The sequence below is a fragment of the Haliotis rubra genome, unplaced genomic scaffold, assembly GCF_003918875.1.
Source record: "Haliotis rubra isolate DU_JTF1 unplaced genomic scaffold, ASM391887v1 Scf2, whole genome shotgun sequence".
NCBI lineage: Eukaryota > Metazoa > Mollusca > Gastropoda > Lepetellida > Haliotidae > Haliotis > Haliotis rubra.
The window spans coordinates 5049070-5073120 of NW_025766002.1; the positions used below are offsets into that span (position 1 = coordinate 5049070).

Genomic DNA, 24051 nt, shown 5'->3' on the forward strand with positions numbered 1-24051 from the left:
ATATGCCAAGATTAACAGCTGAAGGGAGAGAAAGAACCATTGGGATGGTGCAGATGGGTTCGACATACAATGCTGTTGCCAACGCCCTCGGATGTCACCGTATCACGGTTATAAGACTTATTTAGGGCTTCAGACAGAAAGACCAAGAAGTGGACGTCCACGCATCACAACGCCAGCTGAACATAGGTACCTCCGTCATTATGTTATAAGGGTAACGTTTCTTTTGGCGTTTATTATATATGGGGTCACAATAATTTCGTGTGAGTGTGCGCGCGTACGTGCGTTCGTGTGTAGCATGTTAACAGTGTACATAATGTTGTAAGAAGATTGTCTTTGAAGTCATGTCCAAGTTTTACATGCGGTTAACAATCACTTTATCAAATTAACTTTCACGCGTCCTAATAACATCTTTCTGGTACTGTGTGCTCACCTGAATCCCATTTTCAATCTCGTGTATTTGGCACCTTGCTTTAGTTCTGTGACCTGCTCTGCTTTTCAGACATCCTAGCACCTGTCATGTATCACTAAAACGCCATTTAAGACATGGGTACTCCATAAATGAGGGTAAAGTACTTTAATATTTCATTTCTCAAAATATGTTAACGTCTGAATTACATGCTTCCAACCCTTGTCTCGATCTTTCACTCCCAAGAAAGTTACCTTGTCAGTCTACGACACACAGTTTTAACCCCTAGTCTGGTAACATCTTGTAAGAAGGTCACGATGTAACATCCTCCACGTGGATGCCGTTGTGATGCAGAGGGTTCGAACCAGAGGAAGCTGAGGAACGACTGTTTTGTTGTTTTACGCCGCACTCAGCAATATTCCAGCTATACGGTGGCGGTCTGTAAATAATCAAGTCTGGACCAAACATTCTTGTATCAGAATCATTAACATCGATCTACTAAATTGGAATACGATGACAAGACGTGTCAACCAAGTCAGGGAGTCTGACAACCCGTTCCTGTTAGTCGCCTCTTACGACAAGCTTGGGTTGCTGAAAAACAATATATTCTAACACGGATCTTCACAGGTGTTCACAATTATTTCATTTTCCGTTTGAGACTTTTGCGGAAGAAATATAATACTCGAAACGACTTTTTGAGTGCCTAATTTTTATAGAAATATCTTATCATGTGTAGATAACTAATATATGTTACGTGAAACTGCTATGGGACGACGGAAACTAAGTGAAGAAGGTTATTCATGTTTTCCCCGAATATTTGCCTTTCTATTTTTTTCCGAATGCCTAGATGCCCTTAGTGTCCACATGAGTTAACTTTTAGTGCGAACTAGATATATATTATAGTTCTTTTGGTGTGAAAATATACACATCTTGATCTATCAGATCGCAATCGATTTGTTATCTTGTGTCAACATAGGCCTGAAACAACTGTTTTGTACTTGTAACGTGACCTTGGTGTTCACAAACAGTTTACAGAAAGTATATTTAGTTTTAACGATATTTATTCGTTTTACGTTTATGATACGCACCCTTGACAGCTGGGTAGGAAAGCGCCACTTCGCGTGCCAGCTGTGACTGAGATGCGCAGTACAACACGACGATCACATTGACCAGTTGGTGAGAATAACACTACTTCGCTATTTTATCTTATGTCATGTTATGTAATCTCAGTTCAGTAAATCCCTCACTATGTGAAATCTATTCTTGTAAAAATTTCATGAGGAACTGTTATAATTTATTGATGTATTCATTTTTCGCACACCATGTGATGTAACCTCGACCTAGATGTGCCGATATGATTGCGCAATTGGCTTGTCGGGAATACTCGGAATTCTCCGTGAACAATGACTTGTATCTTATTGAATGACCAGTGCAAGGTAAGTGTCTCGATCCTCTGGCCGGGTCGTGCGTGAAAGATGGTACTTGTTACCCTGCCTCAAGGGGATAAAATATTGTCATGTCGACTAGAAGTCAATTACACTTTCATTGCTGTAAAATGTTATAGTGCATCATGATATCTGGGCATGAATATGACACCAGATATACGGACTTGTTCGAACACGCTGCTATGTAGGTGAAATAACCTTGTGGGTTGTTTCCCATTGCTTCTCCATGCTGGGATACTGAAGACCTGCAAAATCAATATCTCAAACATTGTTTGACAGTCGATCCACGCATGCAACTGGAATACGATGACATGTGTCAACCAAGTCAGCGAGCCTGACCACCCGATCCCGTTAGTCGCCTCTTATTACAAGTATAGGTTACTGAAGATCAAATCACGGGTCTTTATCAATCTACTGAATTGTATTTATGGGTTTAAAACTCCCACCAGTACCTACTTGTTTACCGCTATATATAATTCCAACTTTATGATCTGATGGGCTGTCATTGTTTTGTTGATGTGATATGGTTATAAATCACTGCGTAATATTCCAGCTGTCTGATACTGCAACTGGATTATATACTGCGAGTGAATGAATCAGACAATGTGACTCTTCCAGCCAATATAAGCAAATGTGAGGCAGTTAACATGAGCGAATGGATATGAGGCAGTAAATATGAGTGACTGGATATAAGGCAGTGAATACGAAGCAGTGTGTAACCGAATGCATATGAGGCAGTAAATATGTGTGAATGAATATAAGCCAGTGAATACGAAGCAGTGTATAACCGAATGCATATGAGGCAGTAAATATGAGTGACTGAATATAAACCAGTGAATAAGAAGCAGTGTGTAACCGAATGCATATGAGGCAGTGAATATGAGTGACTGGATATAAGCCAGTGAATACGAAGCAGTGTATAACCGAATGTATATGAGGCAGTGAATATGAGTGACTGGATATAAGCCAGTGAATACGAAGCAGTGTATAACCGAATGCATATGAGGCAGTGAATATGTGTGAATGAATATAAGCCAGTGAATACGAAGCAGTGTATAACCGAATGCATATGAGGCAGTGAATATGAGTGACTGGATATAAGCCAGTGAATAAGAAGCAGTGTATAACCGAATGCATATGAGACAGTGAATATGAGTGAATGAATATAAGCCAGTGAATAAGAAACAGTGTATAACCGAATGCATATGAGGCAGTGAATATGAGTGAATGGATATAAGCCAGTGAATCACCGAAAACCGAAAACTTACGCAGGCGCATTGTTTTTACACCGGTAGAAGTGACCACCTCTCTTAGTCCTTTTTCAAATGATTATACTTCCACCAAATAATATAGTCCGTACGGAAAAAATATTGTTATTCGTTTATGTGTATTAATTTATTATATCCTCTTTGTTGTAACGCAATAAAAATATCCCCATATATAGTACGTACGCTTCTGACAGTCAAAGACGGATGTTTTGACAGAGCAATTTAGTCAGGCATCAGTTACCTCCCCTTAATGACTCTCCCCTCTCAGGTAGTCACTTGTACGCGTAACGGGGGACCGTCTCGTGTACACGTTACGTCCTGTACGATGAATACGAAGCAGTTTATAACCGAATGCATATGAGGCAGTGAATATCAGTGAATAAATATGAGCCAAAGAATACGAGGTAGTGTATATGCGCGAATGCATATAAGGCAGAGAATATGTGTGAATGCATATAAGGCAGAGAATATGTGTGAATGGATATAAGGCAGAGAGTATGCGCGAATGGATATAAGGCAGAGAATATGCGCGAATGCATATATGGCAGAGAATATGTGTGAATGCAGTTTGCATCCTTGCCATTACATGTCGGGTTTCTTCTTCTGAATTATGAGGGGACTATAACACACATCGACAGTCCAATCAGAGAACATTTTACAAAATCAAATCAAGGCTTCGAAAATGTGTGCGCTTCTTTGGCCAATTCTAAAACAAAAGCAGTACAGAACAGAACTTTTTTTCAGACCGGGATGCTAGGCGCAAATATACAGTTGAGAACACATGGGGTGGTGGGATGGTTTACATGGAAGATTGTACAGTTTTCATGATAGTACTGCAAAATATACACAGTTTTTTGTTTTTGGAAAACACTAAAACACTAATAGTTAAACAATTCGTAAAATCTTACCAAACTGGGTTGTTTAACATAATGACTGACTGACTGACTGAGTATGGTTTTACGCCGTTTTTAGCAATATTCCAGCTATATCACGGCGGGGGACACCAGAAAAGGGCTTGACACATTGTACCCATGTGGGGAATCGAACCCGGGCCTTCGGCGTGACGAGCGAACGCTTTAACCCCTAGGCTACCACACCGCCCCTAACATAATCACTGGGGATATCAGCGAAGACATATATTTTCGAAACGGTTCGAGGTTTTTGATCAACTCAAGTGATTGTATATTTTTTATGACGTTAGTTTTCGTTTAGCTCGAACGACCCGTGAAGGTCCGGGTTAGAATGAACCTTCAGTAACCCATGCGTGTCGTAAGAGGCGTCTAATTGGGATCGGGTGGTGAGACTTGCTGACTTGGTTGACACATGTCATCGGTTTCCCATTGCGCAGATCGATGCCCTTACTGTTGATCACTGGATTGTCTGGTCCAGACTCGATTATTTACAGACTGCCGCCATATATCTGGAATATTGCTGAGTGCGGCGTAAAACAACAAAACAGTCGTTCCTCAGCTTCCTCTGGTTCGAACCCTCTGCATCACAACAGTATCCACGTGGAGGATGTTACATCGTGACCTTCTTACAAGATGTCACCAGACTAGGGGTTAAAACTGTGTGTCGTAGACTGACAAGGTGACTTTCTTGGGAGTCACTCACTCACTTAAGCTCGAACGACTGAACGCTTATCGCAGTGACGTATCTGCAGTGCTATTTTTATGTGACCCCAGCTGTAAGTTTTGTCACTGCAATGTGTTGTGTTTTTTAATAGTTTGCAGTCTGTATGCCTCTGCTATTGTCCGAGGTAGAACTACATTTAACGCGTTTTAACTGTGCTAACCTCTCAATGTGGTTGTCTGTCAGGGGCGAAATCTTAAACCAATTCGTTATCTCATCGACCAGGTCGTCGACAACTGGAGCCATATTTATGAAGACATTTAGAATAAAAAGCGTGATATGTTTCCATCACAAGGGGAAACGGAAGCGGTCTCAAACCATCAGGTTGTAAAAAGTGTTCCATGTTTAAAGCATTTTCAAGATGGTGCAGTTGTTGAAAGTTGTGTTTTGGAAACACACACAACTAAATATACTTTCCCCAAAATGAAACGCATATGTGATATTGATATAAGACATTTCAAATTTCAAAATTAGTTTTTGATTGTTATAATATCACCATTATAATGCTGGTGTGTGTACTTGGATTGTTATGATATCACCACTATAATGCTGGTTTGTGTACGTGGAACGAATGAAGACTTTAATGCACGTTTACGTTCATAAATGTCAACTTGTATCATGGAAATGTCATGGAGAAAACGTGGGTCGCAATATGCACGTGCAATTCTGAGAAATCGTGAGCAGGGACATTGCCTATATAAGGCCTTTTTGCTTTGAGACGGTCATTAGTCATTTTTTAGCTGAATGAAAGAATATCGTTATATGCCGCAACTCACTGTTGTAAATCGAAACATTGCCATTGGACGTCAGGAGGTTGAGTTGCACGTCACCTCAATGTTCACCATAGTACCATCAGTCGTTTATGGGACCGATATCAACAAAACTATTCTATGCAAGATCGGTCTCGAAGTGGTTGACCTCGGATTGCCACTGCAGCGCTGGATAGGTACAGTGCAGTTAGTGGTTTGAGGAGGGTGTCGGCGCAAACCATTTATCATCGTTTTTGAGAAGCTTGGTTTCGAGCCAGAAGACCCTTTTTCTCCCCGGTGCTGCGACGAATACATGGACGGGGCGATGGCCCAGTGATGCAATAACCTTTGATTCTGGAAGCTACAAAACTGGCGATGTGTATGGTTCAGTGAGGAATCACGCTTTCTGCTTCAGTGCCATTGTGGAAGGGTTTATGTCTATCGACGTCGATATGAATTGCCTTGAATTGTGTTGCATAGGTTGATCGATATGGTGGTGAAAGTGTCATGTTGTGGGGAGCCATATGTTACAGAAATCTAACTTTGTGCGACTTCAGGGCAATGTAAGTGCTATTCGATACAGAGCAGAAATCTTAAAGATTCGAATGGTTCCGATCGTTGTCCTCTAGAGGGAGTTGTTCCAGCAAGATAATGCCAGGCCTCACACAGCATATGCCACTAATCAGTATCTTCGTAATAAGAACATTACAGTACTCCATGTCTTTTAAAAATCGACAACACCCGTGAAGACCCATGCTTGTCGTAAGAGGCGACTAACGGGATCGGATTGTCAGGCTCACTGACTTGGTTGACACATGTCATCGTATCCCAACTGCGTAGATCCATGTTCATGCTGTTGATCACTGGATTGTCTGGCACAGACTGGATTTTTTACCGACCGCCGCCATATAACTGGAATATTGCTGAGTGCGGCGTTAAACAACAAACAAACCAAAACCAAATCAAAGATCTCATCCCATTCGACCATTTACGGGATAAACTTGGCCGACACGTACATGAACATCGACCGGCGCCCCAGACTGCTGCAGGCATTGCACGAGGAATGGGCCAGAATTCTACAAGGTCGTACTCAGATCTTATTCAGCCCAAACCGAGACGGCACAGAGCAGGTTTAGGGGCTCAAGGTGGCCACAACAGATATTGAAAACAAGGCTCACCCTGAAACGGACGCATTCAGTTCTTGAAGTTTTTATAAGCTATACATATTTACAGACATTTGATCTAAGTAATATTTTGACGTTTGGCTGCAACCGTTATAGAATTACATGTATTATCTCACTTTAACGTCAGCATATTAATTTCTCGAAAATACACCAATGGGTTTATTTTGTGTGGGAGAGTATATTGTAAAGCAAAACTACGGATAACGACATACACATGTAACATGTTACAGGGGAAGTAATAAATTGGAACTATGCCGAAAAAGGAAAAGGTTCGACCTGGCTACTGGCATGTATCTGAGACTCCGGAGGGGAGAATTCAAGACTGGTTGACCCAATGGGACAAGGGTCACTGGGACTTCTACTACACAGAGCCCGGTCCGTAGGTATACATAGGATATATAGAGTAGGTCGGGTACTGGGGCTTCACCTACACGGAGCCCGGCCAGTAGGTATACACAGGGTAGAGTAGGTCGGGTACTGGGACTTCACCTACACGGAGCCCGGCCTGTAGGTATACATGGGGTTGAGAAGGTCGGGCACTGGGACTTCACCTTCACAGAGCCCGACCAGTAGGTATACGTAGGCTAGAATAGGCCGGGCACTGGGACTTCACCTACACGGAGCCCGGCCAGTAGGTATACGTAAGCTAGAATAGGCCGGGCACTGGGACTGCACCTACACGGAGCCCGGCGCTTAATTATTATCGGTCAGTGCTTGATTACTTCTCAGCGCTATTTACACCTGGGTGCTGACTTCCAGTGTACACACATAGCTCACTCCTTAATAGCCTTTCATTCACTTGCTGAAGGAGTAAGAACACATTCCGAAAGGTCGTGTTCCTTATAATACAAAACATGACAACCATAACCTCTCACCTTCATCATGAAATGTTGTTATGATTTTGATGCTGGGAACTTAATCTTTTTTGAGCAGGAATCTGGTGAAATACTTTGAAAAAGTCACTGATGGGCGGAAAGGTCTGAAAATCCTCGTTCCCCACTGTGCAACGACCTATGACCTCATCTGGTAAGTGTTTCTGCTGGACATAGTGCCAACTCAGCACTAAAGGCTTCAACACTAAAGGCAAGCATACACTACAGGCATAGAGTGGAAAAACCCATTGTGATTTGAACAATCGTTCATATTCATGTATATGTCTGACTAAAAACCTACCTTGTTACAGTGGAATTTCTAGTGAGAATATGCCGAAATAAACAAGTTTCCTGAAGTGGAAGTGACCTTTTCTACAAAGATACCTCGTGTGGTCTTCCATGGTTACAGTCCGTTTGGTTTCAAATGAGAACGATGAATGATTAAATAACTCGAAATAGCTATAAGTGAACAAAACATAATCAAGGCACATGGTCCTGAAACCTCTGTACCCAACAGGATCTGAAATCTGACGTTAAAAAAAAAAAAGTAGTTTAAGAAACCATCATGTAATATTGTTCTATTTTAACGATTCACACCGAGGGGTGACAAACGGATAGTGGAACAGCACCGGCATGCACTTCAGGTGCAACGCAGCACAGCCAGGGGAGATGACCCCTACTTGTCAGGAAACAGCCGCGCTGTTCCACCGACCTTTCGTCACCCTTCAGTGTGAAGCTTGAAAATAGAACTATATTACATGATAGTCTCTTAAACAACGTCAGATGTCAGATCCTGTTGGGTACAGAGGTTTCAGGACCCCGGTTGTATTTATGTTTTGTGCACTTATACCTATTTAAGCTATTTAACCATTCCTCGTTCTCATTTGAACCCAAACGGACTGTAAGGCGTGTACAGCTAGACTCCAAGACATTCAAGGACAGTGGGATTGGAATGGATTCCCGACCGACTGCAAGGTACTGATGCAACATGGCTGTAGTCCGAGAGGTGTAGAAATTACCGTTAGCTCAGTTTTGTCTGCAGTAAGTGTCAGGATGTTATCTGTCATCCATGAGTTGACACAAGTTATACACGATACCATGCTGAGACGTGCCTCTTCTTCTTGAAACCAACCGGCCAACACTTCTTCTTGACGTGCTATGTCCAAAGCAAATCCTTTCATCTGCTGGGAATCAAACCAACAGAGACCACACGTGCGATAATTTGGGATTACACTTTCTTAGTAAAGTACAGATTCTAGTACTTTTGGGGTTGAGTCCCATCCGGGATTCGAACCCACATCCTCAGAGCCAGGCACCTAATCGCCAGCACACAAAGTCAGACGCCTAGACCGCTCACCCACCGCGGTTTCCACTTTGTGTGCTTGCGATTAGGTGCCTGAATCTGAGGGTGTGGGTTCGAATCCCGGATGGGACTCAACCCAAAAAGTACTAGAATCTGTACTTTACTACGAAAGTGTAATCCCAAATATAGCATATGTTACATTTGACCACTTTCCAAAATGGCATTGTGTATTTCATGAGTTCGGTTCACATTACAGACTTGTGCAAGGAAACAGCTATGATGTTCCAGTAAACGATTTTACCACAAATGCATTTTAATCTTGAGCTGTTGTGTTACGAGTTTATGCTTAAAGTTTTAGTTGTATTTCATCTAAGGGGCTATCTACGTACGATAAAGTGTTCTGTTCGGGTTGTTGGGGCAGGGACACTGTTGTACATAACATTACAACTGTACTGACCCCTGATATCGATGTCGTTGTGTGTAGGTTCTGTGAGCGAGGACACACTGTGGTTGGTGTCGATCTGGCCGAGAGCGCCGCACAGCGGATCTTCAAGCAGTACAAGCAGAAACCTATCATTGAAGACGTCCCCAGTATCAACGGAAAACTGTACAAGGTATTTGCACAGTCAGGGAAAAGTGCACTACACTACCTATCTGTTTCTCAATTTCAAGCTTTTAAGAAAGATTTCAGTTATGTCTCTGCTAAAAGCGAAACCAGATTTGTTTTTCCGACGCTTACATTTCGCCCTCAATGTGCTTTATTAAACAGTCATTCTAAGAATTATGTGTCGCGAACCAATTTCCTTATCTCTGCACGCGTTAGCAGCACAATATTTAAGCAACAATGCGCTGGCCTTTATCTGAGAATATTATCATAATATTAATACAAAACATCTATTTGACAATTACTGAGATACTTGAACTTGTCAAAAATTGAAAAGAAGGTTCAGTGTATTGAATGCAATGTTTCTTTCTTCTGTCGCAGAATGAGACTGGTACCTTCAAATTTTACGCTGGCAATTTCTTCCTTTTCAACGAGTGAGTACTCTGATATAGTGACATTGCGAGAGAGGGAGAGTAAGTCTTTGCTTCTCTTTTATCAATATTTCAGCAATATCAGGGCAAAGACGCAACAGATAGGTTTCACGTTGTACCCAAAAGGTAGATGGACATTCGAATAGATGAAAAACTTTCTTGACCGATATTGATCGTATTAGGCCATGGCTTCAGCATGTCATCAGTATTGTGACAGTGTCAAGGGTCACACAACAAAATGCTACTCCGTTAGCTCATGGTAACACAATGGAACTTATATTGTTTGGGTAAATACATAACAAGTCTTTACCAAGATTTTAAAGAGCGTCATACCACTCTTGCTCAGAACTTGTTTGGTCAAGGTTACAACATTCAAGCCCCCAGTAAAGCTTTCAAAACGTTTTATGGAAGACATGTGGAGGGCATTTGATGCAAATTTGACGCAAGAGTGACAAAAATGATGTTCGATGCAATTCCCTATTTTGACTTATACCAAACGTTCTCGAATTATTTCGCGAACACTTGGTATCATCACTATTCCAAAGGATATTCCACTCAGGATATTGTCAGAATTGTACAATCGACTCTGCTTTTACAAGAGAATTCTTGTGGATGTTGAACGAATATTCTCATAACTACGCTCTCCATATTTCTTCACATTTTCATATTCATCTTTTGGTTGGGAAAGATTGGAAACATTGTCCCCAATTGTGGCCGCCCGCTTACTTTTATCTATATGCTTTTAGTGAGTGAGTGACGTTTTATATATTCCAGCAGTATACAAGTAATGGTCTCACATATTGACAATGTGGGGAATCGAACTAGGGCCTTCGGCATGACGAGCGAACGCTTCATCCGCTGGGCTTCCTCCCCTATAAACATTTAGAGATAATTTGGCATGTTATAACATTCCTTCTGTTCCAAGGGATTTGGAAGGAACGTTCGACTTTATCTGGGACTCTAAGGCTATGTGTGCTGTTGATATCAGAGACAGACCCAGGTATGTATTCAGTCAACTCGTTTGTTTCATAAGCAATGCTTCCAACAATATAGTCGTTTTGTGATGTCAAAACAGGTTGTGCGCCTCAGTAATAATTAGATAATTCTCTGCCATAACAAAGCTTGACGAACTGGTGCCTTTTGCAGGTCAGCATTTGTGTTAAGTGTTGATGTTAGCTTTTTAATGGCAACAAGGCTGCATCAATCTTACGTATGTACTATATTTTTATAATGTATTGGAACATACAGAGAATGTATGAGGCCTAAGGGTCCGAATAAGCCATTAGAAGTCGTTGCCTGCTCAAAGAATACAAAAGGGCGGGGGATTTTGGATGGCCACGATGTTTCTAACGCTGATTATTACTTTCATGACATTTGCGTCTATACATGTATATTGTTATATCTTGACATTTTTCAGAGACCCCAGATGCCACTGACAATGCATTTTCCCCCATGGGGTCTTAGTCGTGACGAGCGAACGTTTCAACCACTAGGCTATCCCACCGCCCCACTTGCCCTAAGAAGCGAAAAGGAATGGCGATTTGGGATGACCACAATGTTTCTCTCTGTGATTGAAATAAGGATAATTTCTGCTTATATTATCTGCTTATGTTTCACGTTTTTAAAGGTTTTCCTATTTAAATCCTACCCGTAATTAAATATCATTGATATCCGTAGATATGCAGTGTAGTGTACTGCATACATGTAGGTCTTAGTGATCGGTGTGTTTGTACTTCCAGTTACTTGAAGGTTATCCGACGAGTGATGGGACCAAAGTGTACAATGATGCTGGAGTTTCCGACGAACATTTTCCCAGGTAAATTGTAGATACCTTGATGGATATATAACATATATCATATATAATATATCAATATATCAATCAACTTCTTAATTACGATTTTATACTGACATGGATCAATCCGATCAGAGACATCTACCACTTCCCAGTGTACACGTGTGTGTGTACGTTGCATGCGCGCGCGCGTCTATTTACGCAGTTGGGATACCAAGTCAGCGAGTGTTATCACTCGATCCCGCTATTTCCCCTTACCACAAGCATGGGTTGCTGAAGACCAATTCTCCACAGGCTTTAACCACGTCCAGATTAACGAATAGAAAACAAACACACAATTACATATTATATTATATATATGCGTGTAAATCTATTCTTTGTTTAATTTCAGGAGCACCCTACTATTTCAGTGAGGAACAGTTAAAAGAGCTTTACGGTAACGCCTGTATTTCTGAGGATCAGTTTAGAATCTCTCCTATCATTGAATCACGTATTGAATCAATGTCATGAATGTCCTACCTAGCTTGATACCAACGTTAGAGTGAGTGAGTGAGTGAGGAGAGGTTTACGCCGCATTTAGGATTATCCAGCCATATCGCGATCCGGGGACAAAGGTTAGATAGTCGGGGCAATCGAAATACTTTGTTCCTCAAAATTAACAACTGCATGGATGGCACTCTCTTAGTCGTATCCACAAGCGGTTGTAGTTCCGAATCATGCTGTTAAAACTTTGTTGCGAATTTCTTTTTGTTTTCTGTGGACTGAATCGTGATGAAGGAGAAAAGACTTGATTGATATGATAAACAAACACGGAGATCTTACACTCGGCAACATATTTTTCTGACATAAAATAAGTCATGACGAACACGAACAATTTATATTTGGATTAATGGTTTTCTTAAAAAACTGATTTCCCCTAACCACATGGGCATGTGTTGTTTCCCAAGGCGACTACTGCGACGTGAAGTATCAGGACCAATACGACTTCAACCCCTACAAAACCTACCACGGGGACGTGGACGAAGACGGGAAACCGCTGAAGCAGGAAGAGGCTGTGGGAGAGGAGGAAAAGCTTGTGATCCACTTACAGAATTATTGTCTGAGGAAGAGGGACTGACGTTGGTATTTCTCTGCGAGTTCCAAACCGCTCTCATAGGACTGACAACGATCCAGAATATAGTCAGTTGTATAGAACAATAATTCCATTTAAATTAAACAGATCCCCAGTGAGAGTTGGGAGATTCAGAGCCTGAGGAAACCTTGACTTGCTTCTTTAAGGGCTTTTGCATTGTAGAAAGGGCTAGAGAGAAAGGGTAATGATGCAGTTCAGGGACTGTGAGACAGGGACTGTGAGACAGACATGATGAGGTCAAGCCCGAGTTGGGTGCTGAGCACATAGGTTGCAGACTTTTATAATTAATTTGATAATCAGTTGACGAGGCTGTAAGTGAGGTGAGGTGAAATTGGGTTTTACGTCGTGCTTGAGAATATTTCGCTCATATGACGACGTGCATGCGTGTGTATGTGTATGTGTGGCTGCTTGTACTAGCTCAGACTTAAGCTGGTTTTATAGTGCTAGCCCACTGAGATACCATGCGGCAGTGAAGCATGAATACCCCACTCAGACACATTATACTCCGAGCCGACCAGTCTTTCATGTACCCTTAATGCCGAGCGTCAGGCAGGGACCAACAAGTACCATATTTTGACGCGGTCGGGAATCGAACCCGCGACCTTCCGCTCTCCGGGCGGACGCTCTAACCACTACAACACGGAGGCGGTCGACGAGTCAACTGACAGAGCTTGCTAAATGAAGTCTTTCACTAAGGCCACATCACGCCGGTGTGATCTGTATACACTCTGGTGCATAGCAATCTAGTTTTCGGTTATAACCCTAATTAGTAACAAACATGGTACCGAGTCTGTATAAACGCTGCCTGAACATGGGCATCTTATGGAGATGTGATCAACTATTCTTGCCTCAGCAGGTACATATTGTTCGTTAATCGTATTTGTAGATTGATTTTTGAGGCTAGATATGCACAGAATGGAAGTTGTAATGTGAAAGTATTTTATTTTAATATAATAACAATCAATTGTTACAAAAGAATATGAAGCTAAATATCGCAAAACACAATTTTTTTGTCTTACCTTTGTGGTTGACATAACGCACGCCAATAAGGCATTTGTATTGCATAAGAAATATTGCACTGTACGAGAAATAGAGTGAGTGAGTGTGTGAGTGAGTTTGGTTTTACGCCGCTTTAGCAATATTCTAGCAATATCACGGCCAGGGACACATGAAATGAGCTTCACACAATGTACCCATGTGGGGAATCGAACCCGGGTCTTCAGCGTGACAAGCGAACGCTTTAACCACTAGGCTACCTCACCGCCCCCTAGAAATAGAGGGGTTAGTTCTAATACACAGGGAGTACCATTGAAATATCATTTTTCAGCAAAATACAACTTCGTGTTTTAGCTGATTGTGATAGTCTTTACAGAATACCTGCTCTTTGAAAAGATGGCCAAACAAATGTTCGCTCCTTTTCAAATATTGCTGAGATGAACGTTGAACGTCAACCTGAGTTGAGATGAGTTGGGCTAAAATATGTCTCATCGGCATTATTCCAGCCATATAGTGACGAGATCAAGTCATTCATAAACATTTATCTCGCATACTGGAACAATCTCAAGAGAATGAGTGAGTGAGTTCTGTTTTATGCAACGTTTGGCAATAATCAAGCTAAGAATTGGCTTCAGTGAATGAAGAATGAGCTTCACACATTGAAGAATACAAGGAATCCGACAAGCCGACCCAATCCAGTAACCACTAGGTTCTTTGGTACAAGAGCACTTTAAGAGTCCATTATTAAGTATCAATTTACTAACATTGAAATTGCACCCAAACAACAGAACAAAAGTCAGCTTTGAAACATGGAGCCATGAATACCTTGGAGATTTGTTTGGGGCGATCAAAGTGCTAACAAACTGCACTATAGATAGACTGGAGCTATTACGTTTAGTTATATCAACACATCAGGCAACATCTGAGTTATTGTCGGATGATGAATGTTCCAACCGTTTCATTTGCCTTACAAAGGGACACCACTCTGTTAGTACTAAACTCTCTTTAGCAAATCAACTTCCCAAGGAAGAGGCATTTAACAAATGATTATTACAAGGCAGCTGCCGAATATCTAACAACTGACGGTTAAACGACTTTACCACCAATACCGCGACTCCTTTCTGATAGTTTTTGCCGAATCTCCTTTGGCATTTGTGTATACAAGAGTGAGTGAGTAAGTGAGTGAGGTTGGTTCTAAGTCGCTTTAAGCAATATTCCAGCAATATCACGGCGAGGGACACCAGAAATGGGCTTCACGCAGTGCTCCCATATAGTGAATCGAACCCGGGTCTTCGGTGTGACGAGAGAATCACAAGGCTACCCCACTGCCCCGAATGTACACGAACAGTATTTTATGGACGATGTTCTGATGAAGGGGTAAGAATGTACTCCTAAACGTCGGGTGTCCATCCATTATCAGAAACCTGACGTCAATGACTCGTGTGTACTCTAGGGCGAGGCCATGGGGAAGTGATTATGCCCCACAGCGCTGGTTTTAGTTGTGACGTCACAGAACTTCAACCGTGCACACACACACACCCCCCTCCCCCCCCAACATGCAACATGCTATACAAAACGGTGATGGAGTTGACTGAGCGGTGTTACATCCGTGTGAGACAATAAAAGTGGAATCGAAATCCGATATCCTGGATACCCTCTTCAATATCCCAGTCATCCTCAGGGACGTCATAGTCATGCTCTGCGACTTTGACCACGGTAAACTTGTTCCCTAAAACAGAGTCACACAGTTGTTTTTGAAAAAGCACAAGCTATAGGACAATTATCCAAACTATACGTCATCACGGATTTTAAGTGTCCACCGAAACAGGTTATCCACATGGATCCCGTGACAAATAACCCCAGGAAAACTTCATAAATCATGTTATTATCTACTTTGCATTAAAAAAAGGCATAGCATCAAATAAAGCGCAGTTACTGTATTCCAGTAGAATACTTTATAAAACAGTAAACATAATACTTTTGAAAATTTTATCTATAGAAATATTTTACCAAACACTTCCGGGACATCTTCGATGTGGAAACTATAGGGCGGACCTGTAAGCACAGAGAAAGCATTGAGTGTGTAGAATGAGAATATATACTCATGGAAACAAATAAGGGAACACATGAAAATACAAGTGTTCCTTTATTCTTTTCCAAGTTTCTTCACAAGGTATAGCATGTATTGCACTGTGAGTGAAATTCTGAAAATAAATAAAGGAACACTTGTACATTCATGTGTTCCCTTATTAGTTTCCATGAGTATATATCCATCCAGATTTGCGAGTTAAAATATTGTAATTAGTGAGAAGATAAGCATTAATATACTGATATTGAGGTATTGGTTTTTTATAATATTACATTTATTACGAACCTTGGACATCGGATAATCGAATTGTATTGTAGCCATGTGGAGAAACAAACCCAGAATATTGGCATGACGAGCTATCGCATTCTCCACAAGGCTACACGCTGATACACTCGTATTTGTATGGCCTCGCAGTATTTAATGACAGATTGTATTGAATCATGAGATTGTATTGAATCTGATATGCATACCTTCAAATTTCGTTTTGTCAAACACCAGTGTCTCGAGCAAGTAGACGCAGTTTGGTTTGAGTACGCTGTTAATGGCGGTCATATACCTGAAGAGAGAAGGGCGATATATGTGAACCAATACAATGTCGGATATATATTCTAGTTTAGGGTTAGGAGTATAGCCGAAGGAATAGCGGAGTGTGATTCTGTTACATCAAATCTATTTAAAGGTCACCGTACTCCATAAATATATGGTGACTTGAGACGCCCTTTGCAGCGTCCTTGCATAGGATACCAGTATCTCCATATGCATCTCGTGCAGCCTCTTTTGGGTAAGTGAGCAAAGTTTGGTCGACGCCGGTTTGAACGGTATTACAGTTATATTACGACGTGTTAGGGAGTGTGTTTCAGGTTTATGCCGCTTTTAGCAATATTCCCTCAATATCACGGCGGAGGACACCAGAAATTGGCTTCACACATTGTACCCATTTGACGAACCGAACCCGGGTTTTCGGACGTGACGGGCGAACGCTTTAACCACAAGGCTACCCCAACCCCTTACACGGCGTGTTAACTTTGGTGGAAAGACACACGGGATACTGGTCTCATTACAAATCTATATAACATTTTTGTGAATGGGATAAGAATCCACCTCCACAGGATTCTGGCACGCCCAAGGGAGGCAAGTCTGCTCAGCCAGCGAACTGCATCACCTTAGCCGTTCAACCGGCCTGAACACTGGCGTGGTTCGATTCTCATATTGGATCAAACTGGTATTACTGTGTCAGTCTATAAAATATATAAAATAAAGTCATAACATAAACTCCGTATAGTCGAGTTGTATGGTATAATGTATGCATTTTACCGGTCTCTGTCTCGAACATCGATAGAGCCAAGAGACCCGGTGTCCCACACAACATCAAACAGACCCTCCAGGTTTCTGAAACATAGATATGTGACAACAAATTACTAATGTGGAACCGTATATGCTTGTGAAAAAGGGTTGCAGGTTTTATCCTGACCTGGAAGTGAGGGGGTTAGCTCGGTTTAACGCCGCCTTTAACAATATCGCTCAGTTACATCCAGGTCGTGTTTGGTGAAATACGACGACACGGGTATTTTGCTGACAAAACGTCGAAATAAGCAGGGCGAACAGAGAATCGAACTCTCGATCTTATGCTCCTGACGTAACAAAGGGACGCAACTCTTAAAAAGACGATGATGTCAACCTCGCCCATTCCTGCTGGGATATCAGCTTGAATGTTAGTAAAGATCCAGTGACCTTGCACACCTTTCCAAACAGACCTTTGTCAGCGGGTCTGTTTGGTCCAGGTTCGAATCCTCAAGGTCAGTATGGGGTCAAAATATGTTCATGTACTCACTTAATAGTACAAAGTCTTTAAGTTATATCTTCTGTGTACGATCTTTCCTGAAAACTAGCTTGACATATGAAACCATATTGCTGAATTATATGGGATTATATATCGACAGAGAGCAGGGATTATGTGAAAGTTCTTAATATACTTACTCGTTAAAATCGTAGAAGTTGATCACGTAGAATTTGAGGGCACCATCCGTTGACTGTCAACATTCGAAACATTCATATCAGCAACTTGGAAAGGTTGTTTTAAAAGACCTTCCGCATCAGATAGAAATGCAAATATCCATTGATTTATCTCTTACGTATCTTTGTTGATTTAAGCAGTAAATACTTCCTGGCTCGAATCTCGAGTGAGTGAGTGAGTGAGTGAGTGAGTGAGTGAGTGAGTGAGTGAGTGAGTGAGTGAGTGAGTGAGTGAGTGAGTGAGTGAGTGAGTGAGTGAGTGAGTGAGTGAGTGAGTGAGTGAGTGAGTGAGTGAGTGAGTGAGTGAGTGAGTGAGTGAGTGAGTGAGTGAGTGAGTGAGTGAGTGAGTGAGTGAGTGAGCGAGTGAGGTTTTTATTCGAACGGTATCACGGCTGGGACACCAGACCAACGAAGACATTAACCATCAGGCTAAGTCTCCTGCTCGAAAAGTCTTTGATAACACAAGACTCGAAGGAGTTAAAAAGACAAGAGCTATTCTTCCAGATTGTAGAGAAAATGTGCCGTCATATTGGCCAGCTGTTGGTTGGTTGGTCTCACCCTGTAATACTCCAGCTATATGGCAGCTGTAAATAATCGAGCCTGGACCAGACAATCCAGTGACCAACAGCATGACCATCGATCTAGGCAATTGGGATACGATGACATGTGTCAACCAAGTCAGCGAGCCTGATCACCCGATCCCGTTACCTCTTACGACAACCATTGGTTACTGAAGATCAATTCTAACCCGGATCTTCATGGGTCAATATCCAGATGTACTGAACGCTTGGTCGCAATAAGCTGAGGAAAGGGTGTTAGGTTAACTTTGTTTTTTTTGGGGGGGTTCCAACAAGGAAATACAACGAACTGTTGGAGATATAAAGTATCTGTAGTGTGACATATGTTGCCATAGTGACGCCAAGTACCTGATATAGTTTCCCCTGCACGTGCGGAAGGTCATGCACTGTATGGGGGATCTGGTTCCGGTCAAAGAACAGTCTGGCCGCCACCTCGGAGACGTCCACGCCAACCACGCTGTGGCTACGCTCAACAAACCTACAACATGAGGTGTTGCTTTACTGCTTCTGGTCTGTACAATCTGATTAGGTCAATACATAGTACACGTACGATAGTTAAGTCACACTACAGTAGGTGTTACGATCATTAGATCTCTATAAGTACGCATTACGATAGTTCGGTTTTGATGCAGTACGTATTTTGATCAAAAGGTCGCGATAAAGTACTTCCTATGGAAAGAATGCAATAACGTACAGTCGTAATCACAATACAATTGGTGAAGTCACGACATATAATACAAGAATGAGATACAGCCACCGTGTCCTTGATGAATATGAATATTGAATATTGAAGAAGTCTGAAATGTATTTCTGATGAAATTGTACTCGGAGACATCGTTTTTACGATTGGTCAGCATGTGTTCAGACGAACCCGTATTGGTGTTACGGTCACATATGGACGATCTCCCGATAGTTCGTATTTAAAGTGACACCACAAAGGTTCTTAACTCACCACTTCATATCCAGACATGTTCCACACAGAGGTACCAGGATTCTAAGGTGCGGGCGTCCACCAATTAGGTCATGAAAATGTTCCACCAGACATCTGGACCAAATACAGAGTGTACAGTGAAATCACAAGTCCCCAAAAGTCTGATAAAGGTCGCAAATTATGCTTGTCTACCAATCATGACGTCTATGAATAAGGTGATGCCTGCCCCCTCAATCTGGGCTGCTGTTCTAATCGATCATAGCTTTTGAAATCAACGTCGGTCCTTAGGCCCGAAGCCGACTGAAACCACTCGGACCCACAGCTTTTGTTTTCTGCAGGTCCTTATGGACAAGAGCATTTTCATCCCCTGTAACTAAGAGTAATATCTTTCAGAAAATATCTATCATCGAAATTACTTATATTGTATCTAAAATATAGGGCCTGCACACTCTTATCAGGACTCACAACCTTTTATGTTCTGGGTCCTTAGGGCATGCAGCCTTTCAGGGTTAAGGGCAAACACTTTTAGTTTATCGATCATAATAATCGAAATGGTTTCATTACTTTGCCGAACAGAATATGGACCAGAAACGATAAAGGATGACGGTCGTGAAGAATATAGTTTTGAATAACCGATTGCAAAGACAAGGCTCGATGCCTTTAACGCAGGAAGATATACTTGATATACAGCAAAGCAAACATGCTGTGAAGATGGTGGGCAACTTACGGGTCCGGGTGTGTATCCATCAGCGATCCCAGGGTTCCATCGTCCCAGGATTTCAGCCAATCATCAACGCGTTGCTGTGCGTCGTCTACCGAGACAACGGATTGGGAAGATTCATCTGGACAGTTCTCCGTCATCGGGGTCAATTTGGCACCTCACATCTACATTCAGAATGATAACAGATATACCTAACTGGTCAAGTACTGACCCGAGTACAATCATTTTCACCAGTGAGAGAACAGTTATAGAGTGGAAGCCCGTAAATCCAGACGTTAGTGTGCGTCATTGTTCGGATAAACATATGTCCGGATGAATGCATTTTTTAATTGAATAATTATTAATGTACCTAAAATACCTAAAAATTTATTCGTTCAGCGCTGTATGGTGATATACCTTCAGTTGTTGGCAATCTACCGCCTGTCTTGTCATGTATAGTAAACTTTATTTAATTACTAGTTTTAAACTTATATCTGTGATAATCTAGTTGTTTTACTGTCCTTTGTTGACAGGTTTTTATGATTTACCTTGAATTATTATAATTCTATAACTTGATTTGGTCACGATATGGTTGAAATACGGCCGATGTGACTTAAAATCTTAACTCACTCACTCACCTCACTGTTCAACGCTGTCTAGACGCGTGGCTTTTTGGATCACTGTGGTTAACGAGATTACACCATGTAAAGCCTACGGTAAATTGACGTTTATCCAGTTGATCCGAGTTCGGGGTGTTTATATTACCATAACCCACGCCGAAATTTGTCCATGTACCCGTGGCTTTGGATACCAGGGTCTAGATTTTCCAAGCTCTCTTAGCGCTAAGATAGTCGTAAGTGCCATACATTAACATTAACTCACGACTATCTTAGCGCTAAGAGAGCTTCGAAAATCTAGGCCCAGACTGATTTAGATCGTTGCTGTTTTTGTGCCTTACCCGTTTCACCGAAGTGTCATGAAGATGTGATGGTTTTTCCAAAGTATCACAGTGTGAACAACGGCCATTATATATTTTAGCCATAAGCAGATTTAACACACGTTAGTTTGTCTGACCGTCGGTACTACACTAAACCGACCTGCCTTCTTGCGGGGCCGACACCCTGTGAGTATATCCATCAGCCCAACGGGTAAAAGTATACCCGTGAAGGTCCGGGTTAGAATATTGATCTTCAGTAACCCATGCCAATCGGGATCGGGTGGTCAGGCTCGCTGACTTGGTTGACACACGTCATCAGTTCCCTGCTGCGCAGATAGATGCTCATGCTGTTGATCACTGGACTGTCTGGTCCAGACTCGATTATTTACAGACTGCCGCCATCATGATGGCTGGAATATTGCTGAGTGCGGCGTAAAACTATGCTCACTCACTCACATGTAGAAGTCAGCACAGGAATTTCACACTACACAGGCATAGGTTGCGAAAATTGATGAACAGATATCGGATCAAACCATCTGTTAGGTAAATCTGATCTTTGACTTTTCCTCTGAGCACGGACACTGCTGTACAAACTTGGGTCCTGTTCGGAATACTTCCCCGAGAGGATATTTCAGTATAAGCACAAATACATTGAAAGGCGCGAATAGCGTACGTCGAGGTAGGCAACCTCCGGGTGGGCTTTTAGTATTTACCTCTCCCATCAAAGGTTAAAATATTTATGAATTATATTAGGCTTCCCTCTATCATGTAAACTAAGCATTATATACTCATGCCAATAATGGTTGTCATCCCCCTCCCCACCCCCACCCCCACACACCACACACCACACACCCTCTCCAATTAAACAAATAGAAGGGGGTCACAACCATTATTGGCATGAGTATAATAAGGTCATCATCACGAGGCGCAACTTTAGTCGTTAAAACGATGTTTCATATACAATTGAGGCCCAAGTTGTGCAAATTTAAATAAAAACACGAGGTCATGAAACTACGTTTCCCCACTGCGAACCTGGTCACAGTGACAATGACACACTATAAACCAAATCACCGAGCCTCACCTCCAAATACATTTAGTTGCCTCAACCAATGTGATGACTGGGGACTTATCCGACCAGGAATTTCCACGAGGTACCTGTTATAAAAATAAAGCAAGGATATGTTGAGGTACATAAGAGAACGCCAAATATCTTAAATTATTCCTGACCTTCAAATCAAACACCTGCCCTAAGGGACCGTTCATAATTTATACCAGGGGGGTTGAGGATGATTATATTTTATGGAGAAGCATGTACAATGTGAATGACACCCCCCCTAAAATTTATGTACAAAGTAAGAGACTCCCCTGCATGTCATGTACAAAATCAATGACCCCCCTCCCCCTTCCAATATTTTTAAGCATAATTTAAAAATATTTTTAGGTACAAAATTGCTGACCCCCCCTAGAAACATGTGTACAAATTTGATGACCCCCTTACCTCCCCAGAACAAAATGGGTGAATGGAAGAACGTTCTGCGAAGTCACCTTTTTTCGCTATCTATAAACGTACAAAGCTATCTCCATGCCCGGGCTATTCAATGTTTAAAGAGTGGTCTGAAATGTTGAAAGGATTCAACGCTGTTAAGATATAGTGACTGAGAGAGTTGGGATTTACGCCGCTTTTAGCAATATTACAGCAATATTACAGCAATATCACTGCGGGGGACACCAGAAATGGACATCACACATTGTAACCATGTGGGGAATCGAACCCCGGATCTTCGGCGTGAGGAGCGAACTCTTTAACCACTAGGCTACCCTCCCGCTCCACTGTTAGGATAACCTTTTATAAGACATTTTCAGCTCGTGGAAGATTATTTTCTCCATTTTATTGAAATCCACACGCACAGGGAATTGCGTCATCATGGACCACCTTATCCCTCCCCCAGGTTTGAGAAAGACCAGAAACTCTGACATTGTTTATATTTGTCGATTTACTATTGTTATTTAACTTGGGGGATTTGGGGGGTATTTTTTCAAAACTTAACGAAATAAATCACACATAGTGAATGAATATTGTTTAATGCTGTCATATTCCAACAAGCCCACGGATGTAACCTGTTTTAGTCACGGCATGGCTGAAATTTTGCCGATGTGACTATAAAATTAACTCACTCACTCACTCACTCACTCACGGGGGTCTGTACACAAACGAGCCTGGATTACAGCACCAGTGTCTGAATCAAGACATGAACAACGACCAGCGACCAACAGGTCCACTTTAACAGGTTTACGACCACCGTGGAATTCTCGGGACTCCTTCTGTTCCTGAATGAATTACGCATTTCGTGTAACCATGGTTACAAGTGTGTTTGTACGTACACACAGAAAACGTTTAATTAACCTACAAAATCAGGTCATATTGATTTTAAGTATTCGTTCAAAACTGAAAATCTAAGTTAAGACAAAGAAATATACACGTATTTGCTGGATTAAAATAAACAGAGAGAAAAATATGTCAGGAAGCATGATTTCACCTGTAAGAATTATGAGTGAATCACTTTCGATAATTTCGAATCACAACTTTCCTGTGCCGAGTATATTTTCCATTGCTATCTCTGTGCACTATACGGCAATAGTTCACCCCGTTATAACACATCCACTATACCCGCCGTGCGTTATGATGAGACTATTGACCTCACCTTGCTGTGTCAAGTGTGTGTGTAACACACGGGATAGGAGCGGCGTCAAAGCCAGAGTTATCATAGATGTGTGTGGATGAAGAGAGGATCTGTGCTACAGCCCACGAGGCACAGGTCGTCATGAAACCTATACCATAATTTATTTGTAATTTAGATGATGAGTTCAATAGGTGTGAGAATACGTAGCATCTGTCCTACCTTGATGACGATGAGCCTGTCATTGACAATTCACCCTCTCACAATCCACGTATGTCCGTTGTGCGCATGAACACAGTTACCGTTAAGTA

General features: G+C 41.8%; 2 protein-coding genes across 5 annotated transcripts; one reads left to right on the forward strand and one right to left on the reverse strand.

The window, feature by feature from the left end:
- The first annotated feature begins 999 nt into the window (after window positions 1-999).
- On the forward strand, window positions 1000-12939 carry LOC124275401 (thiopurine S-methyltransferase-like). Of its 3 annotated transcripts, none has more exons than XM_046710959.1 (9): window positions 1000-1582; window positions 6915-7063; window positions 7618-7710; window positions 9344-9473; window positions 9845-9897; window positions 10820-10894; window positions 11634-11710; window positions 12078-12122; window positions 12634-12939. In XM_046710959.1, exons 2-9 carry the CDS (start codon window positions 6936-6938, stop codon window positions 12801-12803), a joined length of 771 nt encoding a protein of 256 aa, XP_046566915.1. In that variant the 5' UTR covers window positions 1000-1582; window positions 6915-6935; the 3' UTR covers window positions 12804-12939. The 3 variants fall into 3 exon arrangements, with proteins under 3 accessions (XP_046566915.1, XP_046566917.1, XP_046566916.1); XM_046710961.1 differs by lacking the exon at window positions 1000-1582 and adding an exon at window positions 1751-1842; XM_046710960.1 differs by lacking the exon at window positions 1000-1582 and having other exon boundaries at window positions 6431-7063.
- Window positions 12940-13608: 669 nt separating this feature from the next.
- On the reverse strand, window positions 13609-24051 carry LOC124275403 (thiopurine S-methyltransferase-like). Of its 2 annotated transcripts, XM_046710969.1 has the most exons (10): window positions 23963-24023; window positions 22144-22217; window positions 20153-20310; window positions 19447-19539; window positions 18843-18972; window positions 17881-17933; window positions 17218-17292; window positions 16374-16459; window positions 15825-15869; window positions 13609-15543 (listed from the first exon to the last, which is right to left on the reverse strand). In XM_046710969.1, the coding sequence occupies exons 3-10, from the start codon at window positions 20284-20286 to the stop codon at window positions 15416-15418; spliced, it is 744 nt and encodes a 247-aa protein (XP_046566925.1). In that variant the 5' UTR covers window positions 20287-20310; window positions 22144-22217; window positions 23963-24023; the 3' UTR covers window positions 13609-15415. The 2 variants fall into 2 exon arrangements, with proteins under 2 accessions (XP_046566925.1, XP_046566924.1); XM_046710968.1 differs by lacking the exon at window positions 22144-22217 and having other exon boundaries at window positions 23963-24051.

Excerpts from the sequence above, each read along its gene's own strand:
- LOC124275403 (XM_046710968.1), bottom strand. The coding sequence starts at position 20,286 with ATGACGGAGAACTGTCCAGATGAATCTTCCCAATCCGTTGTCTCGGTA. Across the intron at positions 15,870-16,373 it reads TGACAAAACGAAATTTGAAG|GTCCGCCCTATAGTTTCCAC; the intron begins GTATGCATATCA and ends CTGTGCTTACAG. Across the intron at positions 15,544-15,824 it reads AGATGTCCCGGAAGTGTTTG|GGAACAAGTTTACCGTGGTC; the intron begins GTAAAATATTTC and ends ACTCTGTTTTAG.
- LOC124275401 (XM_046710959.1), top strand. The coding sequence starts at position 6,936 with ATGCCGAAAAAGGAAAAGGTTCGACCTGGCTACTGGCATGTATCTGAG. Across the intron at positions 7,064-7,617 it reads TACTACACAGAGCCCGGTCC|GAATCTGGTGAAATACTTTG; the intron begins GTAGGTATACAT and ends TTTTTTGAGCAG. Across the intron at positions 7,711-9,343 it reads ACGACCTATGACCTCATCTG|GTTCTGTGAGCGAGGACACA; the intron begins GTAAGTGTTTCT and ends CGTTGTGTGTAG.